At 35.8% G+C, this 25,647-nt stretch overlaps 1 protein-coding gene across 5 annotated transcripts in view; it reads right to left on the reverse strand.

Moving 5' to 3' along the window:
• Positions 1 to 25,135, reverse strand: part of LOC145693088 (SANT and BTB domain regulator of class switch recombination) — a 75,313-nt gene extending 50,178 nt beyond the window's left edge. Inside the window, exons 1-3 of one of the 5 annotated variants that reach the window (XM_081768772.1) lie at positions 24,986 to 25,135; positions 11,437 to 12,122; positions 7,964 to 8,076 (exon numbers count right to left, since the gene is read on the reverse strand). In XM_081768772.1, coding sequence (XP_081624898.1) covers positions 7,964 to 8,076; positions 11,437 to 12,083 — 760 coding nt within the window. In that variant the 5' untranslated portion in view covers positions 12,084 to 12,122; positions 24,986 to 25,135. Of the gene's footprint in view, positions 1 to 7,963; positions 8,077 to 11,436; positions 12,123 to 24,710; positions 24,800 to 24,823 lie in introns of those variants that run through there. The other 4 variants (XM_081768773.1, XM_081768774.1, XM_081768775.1 and 1 more) reach the window with 4 other exon arrangements.
• Between the last annotated feature and the right edge of the window lie 512 nt (positions 25,136 to 25,647).

Below are 25,647 nucleotides of genomic sequence, written 5' to 3' on the forward strand. Positions count from 1 at the left end.
TTACATGCTATGTTGAATGTATCACTGACTAGTGACACCGAACCTACTGGGCCCGTATGGGCTCGTCATCAACAGTCACTGACACACTCACCAAGCCAATCATCTACGGAAAATAGAACTCAAATCTGGCCCGAAATATAAAGCTTCCAAACTCTCTTCCATCTCGACTCACAGTCCGATATCCAGGCCTGCAGTTCATCATCCACATCCCATCCGGAAATAGGTTGTGAACCACGACTACAGACACAGGACACCGACCTACGAGTGGAGCTGGCAATGAGCACAATGAAGATCTTGATGTTGTCTGTAAAAGCCCTATCTGAATTAAAAAAAAAAAAAAATCTTACAAATCTCGAAAAAACAGAATTTTGCAACAAAAAAAAAAAATCCAAACTGAGATTTTGATTTAAACGGATAAAATGAGAAAATTTCTACAGATTCGGTTGTTTTCAACCCCGGTCACACTAAGGAAAGTCTCTTCCCTGGATTCACAGCTATTTCATCTCCCCAGTAAACTTATTATGTACGTACTGCTCTTTGCTTTGATCATGCTTCGCATGCATACCAAAACATCAACTCCATATTTCTACTACTTCTTAAAACTACAAGATAATTATATTCTGTATTCGAAAAGAAAGATGTTTTCACGGCTAGTAAGTTTTATTCGAAAATCTTCATGAAAGTAGTGTTGGACAAAATATTTGATAACAGAAAAATCTTTACACTAAACTGACATACCCATCTAAGAAAATAATATGATCAATTTCTATATCTTTCAGAGCCAACATTATTTACTTTTGCACATATATTCCCAAAATATTCATATTCATTTAATATTCTTGACTTTCAGAACATTTACATTGAATCGACACGCAAAACAAATGAAAAGACACAATATAAATACATTACACTATTGAAAATAATACTTCACTGCATAATGTTGTGGTTAGCTACTTTCACTTTTCTTTATTTATTCTTTGGTGCTTAAACTTCTCTGTGCATAGAGATTGTGGCCGGCATAGAGGATTTACGCTCTTCGCGACCTCTCTTACAGCTCGGACCCACTGGGCAATCTAGCACAGGTAAACACTCACTTACATATTGCCATAACTTAAACCTAAATCCCTATTCTAACTACACTAACTTAACCTAAACAAGAATATATAAAAAAAATCACACATATATTTCATGAAGCACCATCCTTATTTTATATTTATATTTTTGTTTTGTTTCGCTACCACATTCAGACCGAAGACGCAGTGGTTACTTGCATTAGTGTCGCTCTGAAATTTCTAAGTTTCTTAGTAAAGAAGGAAAAGGTATTTATTAGTAATTATTAAAAAAAAAAACTGAAATTTCTAAAACTTGATGGGTATCAGATTAAAATATTACGAAGGTTTAGCCTATTGTCGAAAGTTTTCAGTTACCGGTACGGAAACTTCATGTACCCTTGTACTTAACTGTAGCCGTGACTCTAACACTTACTTCCAAAATCAACGTTTAGAATTATTTTGTTTCAAAACCAAAGAAACATGTCAAAATAAACAAAACTTAATTTCGAGCAGTGTTACCGAAAAAAAATGAATAATTTCAAGATTTCAGGGAATCTAAACATCTTTTCTTCACTGGGGGAAAATGTGTGTGTGGTACACACATTTTCTTGAGGTTACAACAATCGCTCTGTGCTGAGATAATCTAGCTTTCTTTCCCCCCCTCATTGAATGAAATCACGATGTCACATTGACCGAATCTGCATGTGTGCGGCGTTAAGGGAAACTTTATGCACTTAACACATCATGTTATGAATTTCACACATGCACCAGAAAATATAATCACACATGCTTGTTTTCTCGAGACAAGGAATTTTGAAGATGCCAAATACCCGGATTGGAATTTCACTTTCACTGGTTCCTACTTACGTGAGTTTCATTCCTTTGACAGAGACTAAACGGATATATTAAAAAAAAGTTTTTTCTGATGAATTACTCCACTAGAGTCTCCTGGGAGACTCTCAACTTGTGGTCCCAAAAATAATTTCGGATACGAACTACTGTAGCACCGATCTAAAAAGCCATTGAGCGTCACTCAACTTCTTCTTCTTCGATGCCTGCACAACGACTCAATATTTACTCTCCGTCACCGTCTCCTCTGGATTCTCCTACGTTCTCTCGCTGACCGAGAACGTAAAATTTGCCAATGAGCTCATTCCGTAACAATAAGCATATCCCATACTAGTATCCTTTATGCAAGACGAAAATCACTTCACAGTTTAGAATATTACTGGTTTAATAATTTCGTTAAAACACCAAACACAGCACGTTTATCTCTGCTGACAACTTCTAATACTAGCCAAAACGAAGAATTTATCACAGTTTTAAAGTAACAACGAATTATTCCACAATTTCTGCAGACGCCGAACACTGCACGTCTGTCTCCTGAAATGGCTGACGCCGTAAGACAAAGAAATACATGAAGATGATCCCTAATTGGAAGATAATCGTGACGTAACTATCGGATGATAGGCTTCTGTGCGAAGATCAAAGAAAACCGAAATCTCAGCCGCAGCTGTGATTGTGGATTATCCAATCAAATAATTTACTTCGAAAACAAAGAGATGCACCAAGAAGAAATTATGGCTGACTTTCTTAATTTGGAATTTTGAAGAAGATTTTACGAAATAAAATTTTTAACTTTCTTGTGAGGATTCCCTATGCCGAAATATGAATAAAAATAAACTGAGAATCATTAAAAAGGCTGGAATATACACTTATTTGTCTAAAATAATGATATATTCTTGGATAAATACGTAAAATATACAAAATATAATTAATAATCATGTAATCTTCATGTAATATTCATTGAAACGATTTACTTTACTAAAATTACACAAAATTTTCGACCTACGTTTTTCCTACTATAAAATAAAACAGTTTTCTTACATTCTAAATAAAATTAAAATTTCCCTTCCAATATACAAGGTGCTCAAAAGCACCGGGCCATGTTACGTTATGCTGAGCATAAGGTAACAACGGATCTTGGTCATATATGATACGTATGCCTCGAGAAGTTTATATCCATTTTACTTTCTGATTGTCTGTCAGCTTGTGCGGCGCAAACCTCGAACAGATCTTCTGTTTACCCAAATCCTAGCGGACAATATGTGCACCGTGGGTTTTCTATAGCCAATTCCTCCGCAATTACCGTAGTCAGTCGTCGATCTCGTGCCAGCATGTGCAGTATTCAGTCGATCATGTCAGATGTTCTGCTTGTCTACGGTCGACCAGAACGTGGCTCACCCTCTGTCATTTCCTTCCTGTCGCAAAAGCGTTTAAAGCAGCCATAAACATATTTCTCGCTACAACTTCCATTTCATATATTTGCCCAATAAATACGTACGTCTTTATCGCCCCGGTTTCCTTAATTGGTAGCAGAAATTAATGTTTACTCGTTGCTCCACTGCCTGTGACACTAATTCTCATACTACGTTCGACTGTCTACAGCAGGTTTACCCGATGGCCTCGTACTTGTACCCCCGTTAGGTCAAGTTTTACCACAAAGTCTAGATAGCCTTATGCATGCATGTGTACTTGGCCCATATTTTCGTGAGTGGGCCATTCACCGAACTTACATACACACATAATGTATATATTTAACGCTTTGCAATCATAGTTTAACACATTCTAATGTATTAACACATATTTCACAGGTATGAGAACAGTGTTCGCTATTTCACTGAGGATCATATTTCTATTAAACAAGTATTCAATATTTAAAGTTCTGGATGAAAACTAGAATAGTACAGTGAGGTGGTATAATCAGTAAGCATCTGATCTCTGGTGAAGACGGAACTCACTTTTCGTTCCAGTGAGGCTGAGGGATTTACTCAGCCTCAGTAAAATGGGCACCTGGACCGCGGGGCTGACATAGCCCCCTGAACGTGCCGAAATCGAGTAAGTGTGGAACCTTATCTGCACATCGCCAGTGAGGAAGATTGATTTATCCCAATTGAGGAGGTATAACAATGATAAACACGTAGCAGTATCACGTGTATATTATGTAAAGAAGTTCAGTTTGAATGACGAGATATTTTCTCAATTAATAATGAAACCGGATTTCTACCACTTTTGGTTTTAGTAGAGAAATTAGAGAAGGGATGGAATATATTTTTGGGACGTTTAACTGACTGCAAGAAACCGCTTCTCGCTATCTATTACCGGTTTTTACTTTATAGCGATCAATGTTAAAATCGATAATGTTTTCTGCCACTTTTGATTTACGTCGAGAGAAGATGGTACTTAGTTTTAGAATGCTAAATCGATTCCAAGAAAAAATGCTTCTCGCTATCTATTATCGTTTTTGCTCTACGTAGGTGAGTATTGAAATTGGAAGTTGTAGTAGATTTCCATCACTCCGAGTTAGAGTTCCCAGAATTTCAAACTAAACCAGTTGAGTATGCTCCAAGAGCATTGCCAGAACGAACTTAAAAAGAATGAATTTTTCTTATTAACTTCTACAGGCTTTATACCAATTGTTCTATATACTTATTATTATACTCATTAAACAATTCTTGTAATATAGCTATCTATTTATAATTTCCTTGAGTACTAAATTTTTTCCTCATGTTTTGTTTAAGAGTTCTGTTAAAATGTTCTACGATATGCTGTTTTACGAAGACACATGCTCAAAATAGAGGGCTCAACATTATAAAATTCGCAAAATATAATCTCTCTATGACTTACGATTCCCGAGATATGGCTCCTTAAATCTCCCGAAATCCGAACTTTTTTGGCCTATATCTGCGGAACGGTGGCCAGTTGGCCAGTGGCCACCGGTTACTATTTGGTACCAAACTATTCACCATTTTCTTAGGTATTGATCAACACAAATGTGATCTCTCTATGACTTACGGTTCCCGAGATATGGCTCGTTAAAGCTCCTGAAATTGAAACCTTTTTGGCCAATATCTCCGGAACGACACAAAAAATTCCATCATTTCTTTAGATAGTTTTTGATAATAACAGTCACACACACACACACATACATACATAAAGAATTCAGTAACGAACTTTTTACATTCGTTGAAAACTCTACAAAAGTATACTCTAAAAAACGATACATCCTATGAAAATTTACAGTATAATAATAGTTATTGTTCTTTTTCTTTATTAATTATACCTTTGTATTTAAAGAATGCAGGGAATATCTGATTTCAGCATTTCACCGATAGTTTATGCTTTTTACTTTCGATGTGGTCCACAATATTTAACTTGCCTCCGTCACTGATGCCGGACATGGTCTCAATATGGTACACCCAACTTTTAGCTAATTCGATCGAACTCTTCTATATATGACTATTTCTCTTAAATTGTCTAAAAAAAGTTACATTTTTTCTTCGACATGACGGTAAGACCAACATTGTAAGTATTTTTACAGTTATCTTCATAATGAAGATCACAATAACATACAATTTTAAAGTATGATTTCACAAGGCTTCACCCATCATTAACTGTATCTGAGAACTGTTGTTGGAGCACTTTTAAGCAGACTATATCGCTCCGTAATATTACAAACCGAGTAGATTATTTCTATGAGCTGAGTATTGATTATCTTTTTTTTTTTCTTCTTCTTTTAAATATCGCCTAAACTATGGAGGGAAACTGGGGCATTTTGGTGTTCCAAAAAGTTTCTTCGGGCTACGGGACATATGATGTAAATCCGGGGCTGCGTCTGCTAAACCGAGACGTCTGGGATCCTTACTTCCACTTTTATGTCCGAGTGTCATGGATAGAGACGAAATGTATTCTTGGGGCCGCTTAATTGATTGCAGGAAACAGCTTCTCGCTATCTATTACCGTTTTTGCTCTATAGTGATCAACCTTAAAGCCGGAAATGGTTTATTTCTACCACTTCCAGTTTGAATAAGCCGCTTAATAGATTGCAGGAAACAGCTTCTCGCTATCTATTACCGTTTTTGCTCTATAGTGACCAACCTTAAAGCCGGAAATGGTTTATTTCTACCACTTCCAGTTTGAATAAGCCGCTTAATCGATTGCAGGAAACAGCTTCTCGCTATCTATTAGCGTTTTTGCTCTATAGTGACCAACCTTAAAACCGGAAATGGTTTATTTCTACCACTTCCAGTTTGAATAAGCCGCTTAATCGATTGCAGGAAACAGCTTCTCGCTATCTATTACCGTTTTTGCTCTATAGTGACCAACCTTAAAACCGGAAATGGTTTATTTCTACCACTTCCAGTTTGAATATCACCTTCATTAACGAACTCGATTCTTAACCTTTGTTCCTATACTGGGTGGCCCAAAAGTAGGTATACAACCCTGCATTGATCAAGTATAACATTCTAGTTCATGGATTTATTTGCTTCGACTCAGGCACGTAGCCAAGGGAGGGGTCCGGGGGGACGAAAACGAAATGAAATGACAAAAAAAGAATCGCGTTAAAAATTAAAAAGAAAAAAACTACAGAAAGTTTTTGATTACTCTTTCTTATGAGGAGATTTGTATTACTAGCAATACATGGTGGCAAGGTGAGTGGGATATCCTGGAAGAGTCACGGAATTTGAAATTTCCGGAAGTTAAGCAATTCTTAGAATTTCTGCTACTAGTCAGGGAGATTTCAAGCTTCTGATAGCATAATGCCGGTTGTGTAACAGCGTGGACATTTTTGATCATAATTTTTCGTCATCGCATCCTTGCAGTATCAAACATGTTATTTCAAAAACAATTTTCTACTACTCCTTTAACCTGTCATTTGGAACAGATAGTAGTTGAAGGAATAATAAAAACAAAAATATATGTGAAAAGAAAGTTCGGTTAACATTTGATTCAACAGAGAAAGGAACGCAGATATTGTAAAATATTTTACAAGACATTATTGAGTTTGTACACTCATGTCCAAAATTATTGTCGCATGTCTATAAATATGTTGTTGTACGAGTATAATTCGATAACGAATTCGCCCGGTATTTCTTACAATGTTAGTATGTGTATAATCGGCAAAGACACGTAAGTGGCAAATTTTGTCAAAAGAGCAATAAATAAGAACAATAAAACAAAAATAAAATTTTCTTGTCCATTTAGCAACATTTCGTTTTACTCACTCTAATTTTCGTATTTATAATGCTTTTTTAATGAAATTTACCACAAATAGGGGCTATACATTTCCCGATTATACACATGGTATCAGTATTAAAAGTACCCCGCAAAATCATTATCAAATTATATTCTTACAAGAAGACAGTCATAGATATGCGACAATCATTTTGGACATGAGTGTACTTTTTATAATAGTTGAGGTCGTAATGAAAGGAAAATTGTTATATTTGAATGAACAGAGGAAGAACGTAAATATTGTAAAATCATTTTCAATACGTTTTTTTATTATTTTACTCGAGATTTCTTCGTAGTTTGTTATTAAAATACTTACCAACATATTCTCATTTTATTGTCCTAACAAACCAATATATGATGATAGTAAAATAGTTTAGATTGATTGGGCCTTCAGTGTTTCATGTCATGGTCTCCCCCCCCCCCCCCCCCGTTACGAAATCCTGGCTAAACGAACCAGTATATATTCCAGTAAAATAGTTTAGAATGATCGAGCCCCTGGTGTGATAACCACAGTATTTCATCTCATGGACCCCCTCCTGGCTACGTGCCTGCTTCGACTGTATACGTACTTTTGGGGCACCATGTACATTGTGTTAAAAATGATGGTGGTCCATCAAATAGTTCTCGAAATTTTTGTCCCCTGGACGGAGGACGGACACACATACAGACATGGTAAATACATAAAAGGGTTTTGGTTTACTAAGATCATTTTTGTAGACGAGAAAGAACTTTTGACTGACTGTGGAATATCGAGTCATTAAAACTCGTTTGTTTTTCTACATTTGTCAAGTAATTAAGGCTAATACACAATTCAATATACTTGATTTTCCCTATACCTGATGTCACTTCAGCAAAGTATTCCATTCTTGTTATCAAAAGTCTCTGCGGGCATCTGAAGTTCTTTTTCACACCTTTTACCTCATCACATACATGGATCTCCACTTCAACGCTGTAAAATAATATTTCAGAGTCAATGTAATGCTTAGAGAGGAATGAGAGAATGAGTTAATTACTCTCAGTTTTTTTTTTTTAATCACTCAGAACTAATTTATCACAAAGTAAAATCTATCATAGTTCGGTGACTATTCATAACTAAAGATAAAAATTTGGTCTAGGAATTAATTCGTGCGGGTAGACAAGAGATGGCGCAACGAACGGAGCGTCCCACAGTTCCGTGTATCCACACATGTGTTGCAAACCCCTGTCATCGTGTATCGTTCGTAGTATAGGGCAGTGGATTAAAGCGTCAACAACACCAGTTTGTAGTTAAGTGAACATGGCGCAATTTGTGCCTGATAAAGTGTTTTTGCGGGGTGTCCTGCTGCATTACTTTAACATGCAGAAAAGTGCGACTGAAAGTCATCGTATTTTGGTGGAAGTGTATGGTGACCATGCTCTAGCTGAGCGAACGTGTCAGAAGTGGTTTGCACGGTTTAGAAGTGGTGATTTCGGCTTGGCAGACCAAGAGCGAGCTGGACAGCCAAAAAAATTTCAAGACGAAGAATTGACAGCATTGCTCGAGCAGGATTCGTGTCAAACGCAGGAACAACTTGCAGCAGCATTAGGCGTTGATCAAACAACAGTCTCCAAATGCTTGAAAGCCATGGGAATGATTCAAAAGATGTCACATTGGGTTCCACATGAATTGAAAGACAGAGACGTTGAAAGACGAAAAACCATTTGCGAATTGCTGCTTCAACGACAGAGCAGAAAGGGGTTTCTGCATCGAATTATTACGGGTGATGAGAAGTGGATCCATTACGAGAACCCTAAACGAAAAAAGGCCTGGGTGAAACCAGGTGAACCACGTCCATCACAACCAAAACGAGATATTCACTGTGCAAAGGTTATGCTGTGCATATGGTGGGATATGAAAGGTGTGGTGTACTATGAGCTGCTGCAACCGGGTGAAACTATGAATGGAGAACGTTATCGACGACAATTAATGCGTTTGAAGCAAGCTCTGGCCAGAACACGACCAGAATGGGAGAACAGACATGATAAACTTATTGTTCAACATGATAACGCTCGCCCACATGTCGCAAAACCGGTCAAAACCTATTTAGAAAATGTCGGATGGGAAGTTTTACCCCACCCGCCGTATTCACCAGACGTTGCTCCTTCGGACTATTACTTGTTCGATTTGATTGGACAGCGGTTTACTTCTTCAGAAGATATCGAAACATGGGTCTCTGACTGGATCGCTTCCAAGGATGAGGACTTCTTTCGCCACGGAATCCGTACATTGCCTGACAGATGGGCGAAAATGGTGGCTAGCGATGGACAATATTTTTCTTAAGGTATTTATGTATTTTGTGTTTGTACTACAGCTTCAATGTGTGCGTACCAACCGCACGGATTAATTCCTAGACCAAATACATAAACTTAAAATCTATCTCCAAAAAGAAAAGAACTACACACTTCTGACTCCATACTTGACACTCTAAATAATTTTGATATTAAAACAAATAACATTCAAAAGATAAAATACTACAAATAGGAATTTTCACAGAGTTAATCACTACTTTACTTAAAAGAACCCTGTCAGCATCAAATATAATTTGAAGTTTTGTAAGAAACAAAGTAAAACGAATTCTATCATATGACCTACATCCAATGTTAAGAAGGATAGATGAAAGAAGTACCAGTGGCTACAATAAATAATATAATCTGCAAATACATATACTATACATACTTTTTTTTTTTTTTTTTTAAGAAAACAATTAAACAGTAATAATTTCTAAACGTATTCTTTATTTTCTGCGTCTTATATTTAATGTACTGGGGGCGCGGTGGCTCAGTGGTAAAGCGTTCACCTCCGGTGCTTGGGATTCCTGGTTTGATCCCAGCTCGCGCCGTGTGGACTTTGTGATGGACAAACACCGTGCTCGTGAGTTTTCTCAGGGTTCTCCCATTTCCTCAAACTTTCTTCATTCCACCATTTCACTCATCTCTCATCATCACCGCCTCCTTTAGCCTAACCGGCATAACCGTGGGACATAAAGCTTAAAGATTTCATTTCATTTTTTTATTTAATGTACTACTAACTATATGGTTTCGGTGCTTCCTGATACCATCCTCAGCAGATGTGGGCAACTCACTATTATTAATCCAGTGATGGACTGGGAGTGAACGTAAGACATATTTATTAGATTATTTATTATGACCACTTCCAATTGTTCCCTCCATTCTTCTTGGTACAGGATTAATAAACGAACTTCTACATAGTGAATTGCCTGGAAGTGCGATGATATTTCGACATCTATTGTTGATACATTAAAATTATTTGATACTGACACTAGTTACACACAATCTTTATAGAAATACATTATTATAAAAACAAAATTTAAACGAAAATGAACTACAGGCAATCAATGAAATACCTAGGTAGTACTGTCACAAGTGGGATGGATTCGAAACATGTGAGCGTATATTAAAGGTAAAACAGCTCCAACCGTCAACTTCTGAAGTGACTCACGGAATTAAGAAGGGCGCAGCTAGACAACGACTGGCAAGGATGCATCTGGTGAATTCTTTCAATTTTCTCTTGTTTTAGTTAACTTTCCCCCCTCATTTTTTCCTTAAATATAAAGACTAGTTTGCAGGGCTCGAAAAATGCTTGACTCTACGCTGCTATGGCGATTGGAATACAAGTCTGGCATCTAGCTTTCTTGACGTTAGTATTCCCAGGTTTTACCTGCAAGTAGTTCTGATTTTTATGTTTTTAGATGGATTAAAACCAAACTGTAATAAATTCATTATAAAGTTCATTCTGATTTTTATGTTCTTAGATGCATTAAAACGAAATTGTAATAAATTCATTATAAAGTTCAAAGCTTCCAATTTACTTTGAACCTCAAATATATATTAAATTCCGTTAAATTACGAGTTTTGCTTACTATGTCTCTTTATTCTATGTACCTATGTGTTTTTGCGTTAGAGTTCACAATGCTTCTAGATTAACCATGAAACATACGGCATTAAATACTCAAATAAGAGATTTGAAGTAATCCCAACTTACGAATTATTTTAGCATACCAGTGAGAAAGAAAGACTATTCTTCAAATATTGAGTTGGAAATATGTGAATCAAGAGGCATAATATGAGAATGAACAATATTACTGTTTTAACTGTAATTTTTATACCGGTAACTATAACTGAAGGCCAAAACATGTGTGCCTACGTACCAAATTATTGGGACCTGGTTTACACAACTGATGCCTAGGTCCGAAGAAAATTTTTCAAGCCCTGATTAGTTTGTCATTAATTTTAGTCAATAAGTTCGGCACTTGCTACTGATATTACTTACTCATTTTTTGTTGAGACCTTCAGGTTATCATGAGAAGATTTTCTTGAAGTTTCTTTGGAGTTTCCTGTAACTTCTCTCTGCGATGAACTTCTACCTCGCTTACTAACTGTCGACGGTTTTCCTTCCAGTGGAACGGATTTCTTATCAGTGGTTGTGGGGAGCTGCTTTGGAAGTACATACGGCAACACTGAATCCAACAATCCTTCTTGAAGAACTTCATTTAATTTACACTTTGCTACTTGGTGTAAGTTTTCAATGCTTTTAGCAACTTTTTTCATTTCATCTTGCACTAATTCCACTTCAGACCCCATAACAGATGTACGACTACCAATCACTGAACATTCATCATCGCCACTTTGTAAGTTAGTTCGACACAGAAACTTTGCTATCACTTCATTGTCTGTAAGCGCCTTCCAATCCATATTGTCTTTCTGTTGAATACTCGCTGGCAAGCCTTCAGTGACTTGCGATACCTGATAAGCTGTTTTTAAAACGTCCAAAAATTCTCTTAACGTAATTTCATTCTCTTTATAAATCCCCGCTGTAGACTTTGACCCACTCGCTACACTCTGATTACTTTTCTTTGACATTCGAACATTTGCTTGTTTTTGTTTGCTATTGGTTACATCACACAAAGATTTTGCCATTCCAATAGGAACTGCAATTCACCAAAACGGAATTTAGACCTGAAAAAAATTTTTTTAAAGATTACAAAACATGCTATATAGAACACAGAACATGCTACGAAAATTAGTTTATTTCCTAGTAACTTGCTTTATCTCTTGGTGAAAGGTGTCACTGACACTAACTGGTACAATGATGTTCATTTTCATGAACCAGCATATACTCATTTTTTAAAATTTATTTATCTACGAGGAAAAGAACAACTTAATCAAACTACCATTAGCAAATGACTTAGAACAGTATTGAGTACTCGATGTAGTTGAGCTATAACTATATTTTGCACTAATATGTAAATCATATTTCAAACCAAACAAGCGTACTTAAATAAAGCAAATAACAATAAATTTCACATTGAAAAGAACGACTGATTCCGTGATCGTCAACTACTACACTACCCAGTCCGTTCCCAGACTAACCACATTATCTCTAATCTTGAGATCAGTGCCAGTGATTCATACAGCTACTATTGCGCTGGGACAATCAATATATATATTAGGATGAATCTTAGTTATGTCTGGTTCTCTGAAATTATTTATTTTTAATCTTCCAATCCCCAAAACTGTTCCAATTCACAAAAGATTGCTGTATGTATCTGAATCATATAATTTTAAAAGGACAAAATTTGTTTTGTAATTATTAATAATTATTTTAGTAATTATTATTACAGAGGAGAAAAAGTGATGTAACTGCAGTATATGTTACTGATATTTCGTCAGTTTGCTGGGAGGGTTGTTTTGGTAGACATCACTTGATTCTAGTGCGAGATAGAGCGGTTTGTTTAGTTCGCTATTCCTTTCGCTAACCTCAGTCTTAAAATCAATTTGGAAGCTAAATTTCAGAAATTTTACGTCACAGTTCTATTTCTTATTTTAGTTGTCATTTAAATTAGTGAATCTATGGTTTGTATTCTGTGAAGCGTAGTGTAACATCATCAAAAACAGCAGCAGTTGCCAAACCCACGTTAAGACTTTAACCCACGTTAAGAAACGGTTACGAATGTAGTCTCACTGAAAACATCACAAACCAAACTGTGGAATTAAAACTACCTTCAATCAGCAAATATTTATTGCATTTTTCTTCAATATATGTATTGCAAATTGAAAATCAAAGAAAGTTCTCCTTTGGCTGGAAACGAAGTTCTTGTTTTTATGGTAAAAGTTGTAAATTCTTATTATACAATGACTTGCGAGATTTACAGAAGCGTTTGGATAAGAAGGCAGATGTAAAAGAAAAAAGCACGGATAAATAAGATTATAATAATTTAATGTCACCCATAAGAATGTACTAAACATAATAAATAACAAACATGGTAACAATTTTTATTACTGGAACAAAGAAAAGGACGACTGGGTTCCATTTCTGGGATCAATTTCAAATTTAAAGCTAGTGAAGAATTAAAACAGAAATGTAACGAGATAGAAACAGAAGAAAGGAAAAGAACTTACCAGTAAACGAAACGAAAAATTACGATTCAGCTCCAAGCATTGTCAATGCAATGATAGTGAAGATGAAGAAAAATATTCTAATGGTCCTATTAAAGAAACATAATCTTGAAGGGACACATATCAGTGAGTTAGCCCAATATTTTGTGTGTAAGAGGCACAATAGACGTTTTTACTTTGGGTCTGTCTGAAACTCTTGAAAGATGCAAGTTTTAGAATGAAATGCAATTCTTTCCCTAATGATTGCAACAAAAGCTTGCAAATAGAAGGTAGAAATCAAGCAGCAGTAATTGATCACACGGAACAGTGGAGTTCAAGTCCCAAATATACCTCTGACATCAAACCAATAAAATGCGGGGTGCCACAAGGTTCGATTTTAGGGCCTACTCTCTTTATAATTTTCATCAATGATCTTCGAGCTTACATAAAAACAGCTAAACCAACCATATTTGCTGACGATACAAGTCTAGCCATTACTGAATGCACCGACAGTAAAATGCAAGTTAATATCGAACAAACAATAGAAAGATTAAACTCATAGCTTGAAAATAATAAATTAAAAGTAAATACCGATAAAACTACAATAATAAACTTCCATCACTCTCGAAATACAAATGTAAATAATCCAATCATATTTATTAAAAATAAGTGTATAGATAAAGTTAAAGCAACGAAATTTCTAAGTCTCTGGGTAAGTGATACACTAACGTGGGATAGGCACGTATCTGTACTCAAAAAAAAAAAAAAAAAAAAAAAAAAAAAAAAAAAAAACCCTTTGTAAGGTGTACTATGCCTTAAAAAGTGTGAAAACTTCATTCAACCTATCAACATTAAAAGTAATTTATCATAGTCAGTTTGAGAGTCTACTTACGTATAGAATAGTACACTAGGGAAACGCAGCAGAAAGTAAGACAATTTTTAAAATTCAAAAAAGGATACTGAGGACAATGAAAGGTACAATATCAAGAGTATCATGCAAAAAAATATTCCGAGAGCTTGAAATTCTCCCACTGCCTTGTTTTTATATATTGCGAACGGCAATCTTTATAAGAAAATACCTTAAATCGTCTCTTAAATGCAATAGTAACATTCATATTTATACAATATAAGAAACAAAAGCGATCTTGCAATTCCCATTCATAATACAGCAATTTACCAAAAAGGTCTAAAATATACAGGAATACAAATTTATAACAGCTTACCCATCAACATAAGAAACTCAAAATCTGATCACCTTTTTAAACAAAGACTAACAAAGTACCTACAAGAACACTGCTTTATACTGTCTCGGAATTTTACGAACATGCTCAAGTTAGAAATTTGTAGTTGTATGAATCAATAGGAAGACATTTATTTTATTATTACATGAGTAGTTATTCTTATTTATATATTATTATAATCAAATATCTTCAATACATGTTTACTAAATACTAAATGAAGATAGCACAACGTATACAAAAAAAAAAAAAAAAAAAAAAAAATCACAGTATGAATAAAACCAGGTACATGAATAGATAGGTATGGTATATTTATGTATAAATATGTGTTATGTTATAAAAGAAACTATTGTAGTAGTTTATTACATAGAGCTTAATATGATTTGACATGTTCTATACTGCATGCACAAATGTACAATACTGTGGTCTCTTGAACGCAAAATAAATAAATAAATAAATAAATAAAATGCTTGAAACTTAATTGTCAACCGTACTTCATTTGAATATTCAAGGGAGAAATTCAGAGAACACTTAAGTAGAAATTAAAAGAAAACCTAATTTAGAAGACTGCAGCGCTTTGGTGCTCCCAGCTTTATCTGGTATGGAAAAGTTTGATAAAGTAGTTACTATTGTTACTTTTAACAGAAAGGAACATTTGGTAGTAGATATGCCTAAAATTCCATCCAGGCCCGTATTTAGGTAAGTGCTATTCTGTGCTCGAGCACAGGGCGGCAGAATTAGGAAGCGGCAAAATTTTGGAATTTTTTTAAAAAGATTCACAGTAAAGTAATATTTAAAGCTAGCAATCCGCAGAGTCCCGCACAAGCCCGAGAAAATATGTTAATGTGGTTAATTCGCTCTAATTACGGTAGTTATTAATTAGCTAGCTTATCTATTTCTTTAAAAAAAAAAAGTCATCCTCTCCCACCCCATCCCAAGGGGTGAGGATGAACTTGATCATGAAAACTGATACTGTTAAACTCAGCGACCTCGAAAACTATGAATTCAACACTAATATCTGCCGCTTTCGATTACTTTTAAAATCTCGCCTTCTCCCTGGGGAGTGGAATATGACCGTGAAGTTGAGTTGAATTAAAATTGTCACTATTCATCTCAGCGACCCTAGAAACTATGAACTCTAAAATTAGTAGTTTTCGATTATTTTTAAAATGCTCCCGTGTTATTCTTATTGGAACTTCGCATCTCTTATCTCACAAGGAACGGACATGAAAGTGTCATCCGGACATCCGAATTAAACATTGTCCATTCGATAAACATAACAAAGATATGTCCATGCACAAAAAATTAGGTGCCATGGACAATGGGGGAAATCCCTGGGGTCCATTAACCCTGTTAGTATAAAGAAAATCGTAGACACGCAGTGAAATAGTTATTGCATCAACATTGTTCATTGGAAAGTCATGATTTGTAGTTCATTCTCTTTAGCATGAAACAAGCTTTCCAGAGGTGCTATGTATTGGTGCCCATAACGTACTTGAACAGGGAAAATTGGGAGAATGTCGGGAAAATTCCCTCTGGAAATCCCTCCCTTCAACTTTGCACTCCTCTCGAGTGGCCCCGGGTAAAAGCACTCAATCCAAATGTATCTTGAAAAAGATTATAGGGGATACGAAATGACTGTACCAAGTTTTGTATTGACAGACGGAATAGATATGAGGGAAAAGCTTGTATACCAATACACTCTTTCACCTCATACCTATTTTTTCACAATGGATGAGTGGTTAAGCTCGTTGCCTTGTAATCAAGGGACCCCGGATTCGATTCCCGGTGAGGACACAAATAGTTCGGATCCCAAGTTAAGCTATAGGTCCCGTCCTTAGTACGTCATCATCATCCCATGGAAGGTAATGGCTAACTACCATGGGTTAACCTTGAACAGGTAGCTTCGCACAGAACATCACATCATAATCATCATTGAGAGAATTAGGCAATGCAAAATTACGTTTTAACTTTTGTAACTTGTAATACTTAACTGCTATTCAATAAAAGGTGGTATGTTTGCAAAATCACGGCTTGTTTCCTTGTTTGAGACATAAGTTCTGCGAAAGGAGGCGGCAAATTATTTAGAGCACAGGGGCGCATAATATACATATAAATACGGGCCTGATTCCATCTAGAGACGAAGACCAGGCAGTTGCTGTTTACGAACAGTGAAAAACTAAAGCACGAAAGAAGTGCAAGTGTTGTGTTTTGATACAACTAAAAGTAACACTGGTCGACTAAATGGTGTCTGTACGACTATTGAGAAAATGTTTCATCGTATTTTCCTCTACTTTTCATGACGACATCACATCTTCGAATTAAGTCTTACGAAGACATTTTGACTCAACGAGTGCAACTTCCAGATTAGATGTGAACTTGTTGAAAACATTTAGTAAGGCCTGGTAGAGAATGAATGATAAAGAATACAGTAGTGGAAAAGAAAATTTTATTGTAGATGTAGGTGTCAGTTTGCTGGAATTTCTATAAGTCTGAGACAAATAAGCGACTACTGGGAATTATTAGAATTGACCACTATCTTCCTCAGTGGTACTCTCCTAAAAGGGGCTACACTTCACGTTTCTGAAGATGTGAATAAAGCCCCGTTGATTTCAGAGGCTATTTATGCCTTTAAAATAATATATATAAGATCAATTTAAACTGAAACGAGAAAGACCTAGTCAAAAGAATACTCATATTTCTAATCAGACTATGAATGAGGCTGGTTCCTAATCGCTTAAGGTAGGAGAACTCTGAAAGCTCGGTATTCTTTCAATAGGAGACCTACTCTGAATTTGTCATTGGTTATGAGTATGAATCACTTAATTTGTGTATTTGTGCTAATTCCCTCATTTTGGCATTATTTATCGCGGTGACTGCATTGTCAATACCTCTCCCCTCCCCAGCAAAAGAAACAAGTGAAATATGTCATTTGGTTATTGGGGGTAGCACCATTAAAATGACATCCACTATACAATTGCGGCTGAGATATAATGTATATCTGTACAGATATAATGTATATCTGTATTAAAGTATCTTAAAAATAGAAATTTAACACCCGATGTAAATAATCTACCAGACGCAGTAAGTATGATGGTGAAATGAGGGAGGTTGTTAAGCGAAAAAGTTTTTGATTAATTGCGAAGAGTTTTGCGTCCCTTTCAGCAACGAGACTATGAAACGTGAACCTATAGCTTAACATGGGATACGAACCGTATGATCCCTGCCCTTTGATCTAGGGGTTCGCGCGTTTGCCTTCGGTGCACGTGGTCTCGGGCTGGATTCCCAGTGGAAGGGCACAATAATTAATTTCACAGTCATTCATTTTTACTAATCAACTGTCTCCTTTAGCCTAAAGGGCATAATCGTGGGACATTAAACTAAGAAAAAAAAATCCCGAACCGCATGAGCTCCCACAGGAATCAAATCTCGGTTTCCCAGGCAGAAGGTGAGTACATTACCCCTGTAGCCACGAGGTAACCCCTTATTTAGGTGAAAACGTGTAAAGCAATGGGTAGCAGAAGGAGTAGAGAAGAAATGTAAGAGTAAGCAATGCTAAATTGCAATCATTGCCAAAGACAGATCGGTAACGTTGTATAACAATTTCATCAACATTTCCACTGAATGTGTTGTGTTTGTCCTCGATATCTAGCACATACAGGTCGCCCACCAGTTTTCCAATATGACATCAAGATGTATATTAAGAGCACGTATAAATTCGTAAAATACATTCATTTATGTAATGATATGTTTTTCTTTTTGTTTGAGAATATATTTCTCAGGTTTAGATCATGGTTCATGAGTGGCATGTCACCAAGCGCACGGTAGGTCATCTGTTGCGAGAATACCGAAACTTCCTTTATCTGGTTTATACCCTTTTTCACTGGAAATGAATTTAAAAATGAGTAGTGCTAACATAAAAAGGATCTTCCGTTTTCAATGTTGATTTCTGTATATATAAAAAAAGGTAAGATATTGAGATGAGGTTTTCTACAATCGATTCAACTTCTCAAGAATAGGTTCCATCTTTTCCGTCAACCCTCTGTTCAAACCGAAAGTTGTTCAGATTAATCATTTTCGGTTTCAAAATTTATCACCATAGAACAGAAATTGTAATGGATAGTCTTTGCAATCGATATAGTGTCTGAAGTGTACATATGTACATCATCATAACTCAGACCACTATATCGAAACCGGAAGAGGTCGAATTTATTAGCACTTCTGGTTTCAGATTTTCATAGAACACTGTAAGAGATATCAAGATGTGACTTTTTTCCAATCGAATCAGCGTCCCAAGAATAGGTTCTATCCTCTCTCTTAACCTTCTATTCAAACCGGAAGTGGTTGAAATAAGCGATTTTTGGTTTCAACCTTTATCTCCAAAGAACGAAAATAGTAACGGATAGCGAATAATAGCTTCTGATATGAATTCAGCGTGCGAGAAACAGGTTCTATCTTTGATCTTATTACTCTATTGCAATCAGTAATTATAGCTGTACTACTTCCAGTTTAAGTATTGAATTTGCACAGTTTGGAAGTCTTAGTTTCATACTGTTAACGATACTCACTTGTTTTCTTTTAAAACTGAGAAGTACGTCTGCACTAAATAACAATACACTTAAATGAGACGACATTAACACCAAAAGAAAATTACTTTTATTAAGTTAAGTTTTTCAACATGACAATAACTTATGAATAGGTTATCAGTTTAGTTTAGGTTAGGTTTCTTTCACTTATTTAGTACATAGTCTAAGTGTGGTCTGGCTGGGCTTATCGGAACTTTAGCCAAGACTGTTTAATTTGGGTTTAATGAGAATGTCAGCAACGAGGCTATTTGACCCAGCCACGATCAACACGAATGTCGTAAATAAAAGTTTAAAAAAAACATATCAAAATATAACAAAATACTGTTGCAAAAGACGAGTAAAAATCTAAGACAAGGGATAAAATAATAAATATATAAGAATAAGAAATATATAAAAATAACAATAAACATATATCAGTAACAATAAATAATAATAATAATAGGTCTAGTAACTAGAAAAAATATATAACAATAAGTACTAATAATAGTAACAATAAAGAAAAATATAACAATAATAATATTAAAAAAATAAAACATCACAAATCAACGTTTGAGGTGAACTTTTCCACGTGGACCTCAGTATCCATCAGCTTGTCTTCCACCATAACAGATTTCAAAGAAACTGAAGGTGGCTTACGAACAGGTGAAGATTTCGTTCTTTTCGGGGAATGGACCGTATCATTGTGTTGGCGGAATATACTTGCTAAATTTTTAGCCGGAAATATAAGGTGAATGGCGAAGAGCTGGAGCTCACCGAAGACCAATACTAACAGAAACACGTAGGGTTTTGGGAGGTTCGCTAGTCGATATGATTGGGGTTTGATTTTTGTCGGGAACAAGATCTGTTTGGGTGAAAACGTCGGGCATCTGGATTGCCACAGATTTACAAGAGATAGCTGCACCAATACCAAAGGGCAAAGGAAATGAGAAAGGGATGCTTTCTGTTAAACGACTCTTAGCATTGGCAGCAGAGACTTTCTCAACAACCATTAGCTCTTGAAGTTTCTCACCCTGAAAGGTCGGCCAGTATCGACACCAAACATAATGCTCGCCCTTGCAGTTGACACAAAAGGGCTTGGTAGCTGTACAGGTTTCGGCACCACGACTACCCCTGGTCACAATTCGCACAAAGAGCAGTTCTCACCGCAGGATCAGCGTGCAGCCTACGTGGTCAAGGAAAATGGGTATAGAAGAAAACCATTCTCGTTGACAAAAACACATGGCCTCAGAAAAGGAACTAAACTGTCAAACCAAAAGAACAGACAGCACCAGCCCAAGAGAACAAAAGTGCGGATATTCTTTTTTTTTGTGGTTTTATTACTTTTTTATGTTTTAATATTATTTTGTATTTTTTACATTTTCAAAGACTTGGACGCACACAACAGCAGGCCGGGATGGGTGCACGTTCACTCTAGATGGAGAAAAACGTCCACTGACCACCTACATCCCAAGGTTCCCACCAATCACTAGCGAATAAAGAAGCGGTATTCGCGGCTGAAAGGGCATGCAGGAACATATGATATATGAATGAGAAATGAAGCCGCCCTCCTAGTTCCACCCCGGAGGGAGTTAAGCCAAAGAAAAAGAAGGAGATTAAAAATAGTAAGTCAAATTAAAAAAGCACTTTTGATTAACTTTTCTTGCTTAAAATGATTCTCTAATACGTTCTGTGCTGTTATTATCCTGGCGCATAAACAAATAATTTCGTATGGATTGATTATATGTGTACAATCTGATGTGCACTAGAAATGACTACGTGCTATTCTAGTAGCTACATGCTATCCTCTTATATGCAATTCTTTCATCACGAAACTCACCTGCAGCGTCATAGAAGCTGTTTCTTAGGGTAGGAGCTGCATTGAAGGGTGCAGATTCAGTATACATATGAGGACTTTCCCTTATGGGTATAAATACGCCTGTACACAACACACAAACCAACTTATGATAGGTGACCACTAAAAGCAAGAATGTTATATCTAACTAATCAAGCCGGGAAAGCAGCACGGAAGCCCGTAAGGTAGCGCGGGGGTGCGTCCGCAGTGAGCAGGCGCGTCAGCGACGTAGGATATGTACAAAAACGAGAATAGTGCAAAAACACATTTAATATCGCACACAATTACATAGGTTAGAGTACTTGTAATGACTTCACACTTGTAATTCTATAGTCGAATGCATAAAATATACTGAGTCTACATCGTACAAATATACTCCGCCGGTGGAAATTAGTATATTACACAGTTGACTTTAATATGTAATTATTCATTTTAACCCGAGTAGGGTCAGTGAGGGTAATTATGATACACCCTTCACTGATCTCCAACCACTGTAGGTAAATACAAATTAAGAGCACAGACATTTAGTAACATCCTTCACAATACTCTGTCTACATTTTTAAGTTTCAGTTTACAAGAGTTTGGATGTACGTATTTTTTTAACAAGTTAATAAAGAAATGTTTCGAAATTTAAAATCCTGTCATTAACTTTTATATCTACTCGTGCAGTAATATCACTGTTGTAAAACCAATGGGTGTAGGATATAGGTTAAGTTGAACTTGTTCCTTGGGCTTTCGTTTCAGAGTTATACATTTTTTTGTTTTTGTATCTCATTTTGCTTATAAGGAGGGTAATTATGAAACGCAAGCTAGATTAATGCATTTTGAAAAATAACTGGAATCTGTCTCTGGATCCTACTATGTTAAGTTTCAAAAAAGCTATACTCTGTAGTTTAGGCAGTCCTATAATCTTGTTTCTTAGTAACTTTCAAAATTGTAGACCTACATTGTTTTGTTGAATATAGCCTAGGCTGCATATCAATATACTAAAACATAGAGAAATGGAAGTAGCCTAAGCTATTGTTTAGTGAACAGCTTAGAACTTGGTCTAAATTTGTTTCATAAGCCTCTTTTGTAACCAGAAACTATATAAGTTATTAGCCTATTATAGTCAACTCACAAAAATGTTAGAATATAATCAGTAGCTATTTCCACTTTCTTTCTTAGTTTTTTTTTTTTTTTTTTTTTTTTTTTTTTTGTAACTCAACCAAATATTTGTATATCTTTATGTAATAAACACAAAAGAACGAAGGGGGTGCGGTGGCTCAGTGGTACAGCGTTTACCTCCGGTGCATGGGGTCCATGGTTCGATCCTAGCTCGCGCTGTGTGGACTTTGTGGTGGACAAACATCGTGCTCGTGGGTTTTCGCGGGGTTCTCCTGTTTCCTCCCACTTTCTTCATTCCACCATTTTTCATTCATTTCTCATAATCACCGTCTCCTTTAGCCTAATCGGCATAACCTTTGGACGTAAAACTTAAAAGATTTCATTTCATTTTCATTTTCAAAATAACGAAGACCTTTCTCTCACAATTGAACTCCTTCATACACCAATATCACAGACAGAAAGCTGGGGACAACAGATGTCTCATAGTTACCCTCTCGGTGTCTCATAATTTCCCTTTTAGAGGAAAATTATAACAGCACAAATTTGAAATTTACTCTTCAATTTAAGAGATGACAGGAAATTTCTTGGCAGCAAATTGTTACTCTATTGACATCATAAACTACTGCCTAGGTTAACTGCTTTCAAAACTAATGTAAGCTGAGTAATGTAGAAAAGCTGCGAAATCTGCCTCATAATTACCCTCACTGACCCTATTTTCCTTGCAATAGTTTTACACTTGTAATATTAAATTTGTAAACATGGAACACTAACTTCGTACATTGTTAAAAATAATTTGATATCCCACACAATCCTCTTTTATGTAGACTCATTCATTATAACCGTAAAGTTACCATTTTTATGATGGACTATTCTTAATCAGTAGCAAAGAAAACTATTACACTGAAGGTAGTTCCACAAAATAGGCGAATTTGACTAAGAAAACTGAAGCTTTAACGAAAACAGAAGTTAGATGAATATATATATATATATAGGGCGCAAACTTTCAGTCAAGCGCACTCGCCAATCCAAAAATGGTAGTCACCAGTATCTCTAGTGTACAAATTATGAACCTCCCCCCCCTCCACACACACACACGGCCTTTGGTTTGACAAAGAAAGAGATTGCGTCAGGACATAGTTTCAAAACCAGACAATTAGATTCAGGATAATCAATTTTGAATTAGACAGCTCATATACATGTTAAAAATTATCTACGTACTAAACCATTCCTGTTGAACACTGTCGCCAGTTCTAAATTTCTAGTCGCCACTGGCGACTGGAAATTTTGCGCCCTTATATACATATATATATATATATATATATATATATATATATATATATATATATATATATATATATATATATATATTAGTAACTCTTTACTTTGGGCAGCTCCCGCCAGGTGAACTTTGTGGTGGACAAACACCGTGTACGTGGGTTTTCTCGGGGTTCTCCCATTTCCTCCCACTTTCTTCATTCCACTACTTCATTCATTACACATCATCACCGTCTCCTTTAGCCTAACCGGTATAATCGTGGGACGTAAAACTCAAAGATTTCATTTCATTTATTTCTTTACTTTGGGCAAGGCAGTGATATCCTGTCACTGTTAGTATTATTCACAGGTTCCTTTCTGTTGCCAATTCAGATTGATCTAGTTTTTTTTTTCTCATTAGATGTCATAATCTTTTTTTTATGTGACCTGTTGTTCATTTGTTTGTAAATGTGTTGCTTGGTGACTGCTGTAGTTGTGTGTTGAATATGACAAGTTGTATGGCGACTGTTGATCAATTACGAGTTGCTGTTACTGAACCTTTTATTGAATTTAATGCACGTCATGTTAATTCATCATTTTTGAATAAGTATGTGTGTAATTCCCATGTGAATTGTTATCGTTTTTCAGCTCTGCGTGGTTTGCTTGATAAATTGATTCCTTTTTCGTAATTGTAACTGTAACTGCAGGAACCGGTTCAGATGACTCGGGTACTGTCACAGCCTTGCCTAAAGTAAAGATCTGCCATGTATATTTCTAATCTAACTTCTGTTTTCGTTAAAGCTTTGGTTTTCTTACTCAAATTCGCCTATTTTGTGGAAATGCTACCTTCAGTGTATATATATTTGGGTAGGCTATAGTAGAGCTGCGTAAGGTTAACTTATCGAGTGTAATTTCTTGTGTATGCGAAAGGATACTAGCTAAAGTGGGATTGTAAAGTTTGCCCAAATATTTTACAGCAGCTACAAAACTATACTGTTAATAGATGGGACAATACATTTGGATTAATGAGAATACTGGTTATTCTGAGAATACTTGGCTTTTCTCATAAGGATATAGTACGCATAAAAAAATTACAAGCATGACTTTTTTAATATTATACTTTGAACACAGGACTAGGATTGCTCACTCTTACCAATCATTTCTGCTCAACCACGTAACGTGATATAATATAGTTACATTGAACCATTCATTCTAAAATACAAATTTTACTATGCTTCCCAAATTTGCATTTGCTACCAAAGTTACCTAATTTGTTTCACAAATATTACAAACTGTACACTCTTCTGTTATATTTTACACTAATAACAAAAACAACTTAGAAATGATAGACGTAAAAATTCACGTCTGTCTGGAAACAACCTTCGCAACATCCTATTCTATCCTTCGAAATATAATTTGCCATAATACCTCTTCTTTAGTCAATTACCGTATACACTGTGTTAATGCCCTTAATTTTCGATGCTCTAATGTTAAAAGCAATTTCCGAACAGAAATTATTTGCGTACAACAGTCGAGCCTAAGCCGTCTGCTAAGCTATGTAAACAAACATTATTAGTGTTACCAGGTCAATGGGAATACAGCTGCATTCTTGACCAATACGATTACCACTATAATTTCTAAAAACCAACATCGATACACTTCCTCGCTGCTAGGTCCTTTTCACGTAACGGTTTTAGTCAACGGGGGCAAAGTAAAATTTAGTTTGCGATAGTGATAATCGGTATAACAATAATTGTTGTTTCTTCTTTCTTGTAAAATTTACACTGCTTTGCGATCTACAAATAAGGTTGCCAAATTTGAAAATATAATTACCGGAACATGCTCACAATTCTCAGAAAAGATGAATAATTGTATTTTAAATTTTGAAATATATAGTTGAGGCTGATAAAAATACCGGTCTTTCGGTAAAATATCGGCAAGTTGGCAACACTATCTACAAAGATTGCGAAGATTGTCTCGAAATAAATTCCGTTTTCAGGTTCGTAACCCGAACACTAAAGACAAGAGGGGCTGAGAACATTTTTCAGGCGGCTAAATTGAGTTGATATCATATATATACCAGCAGGGCC

This window comes from Thermobia domestica, chromosome 8 (genome assembly GCF_964235325.1).
Source record: "Thermobia domestica chromosome 8, izTheDome1.hap1.1, whole genome shotgun sequence".
Classification (NCBI taxonomy): domain Eukaryota; kingdom Metazoa; phylum Arthropoda; class Insecta; order Zygentoma; family Lepismatidae; genus Thermobia; species Thermobia domestica.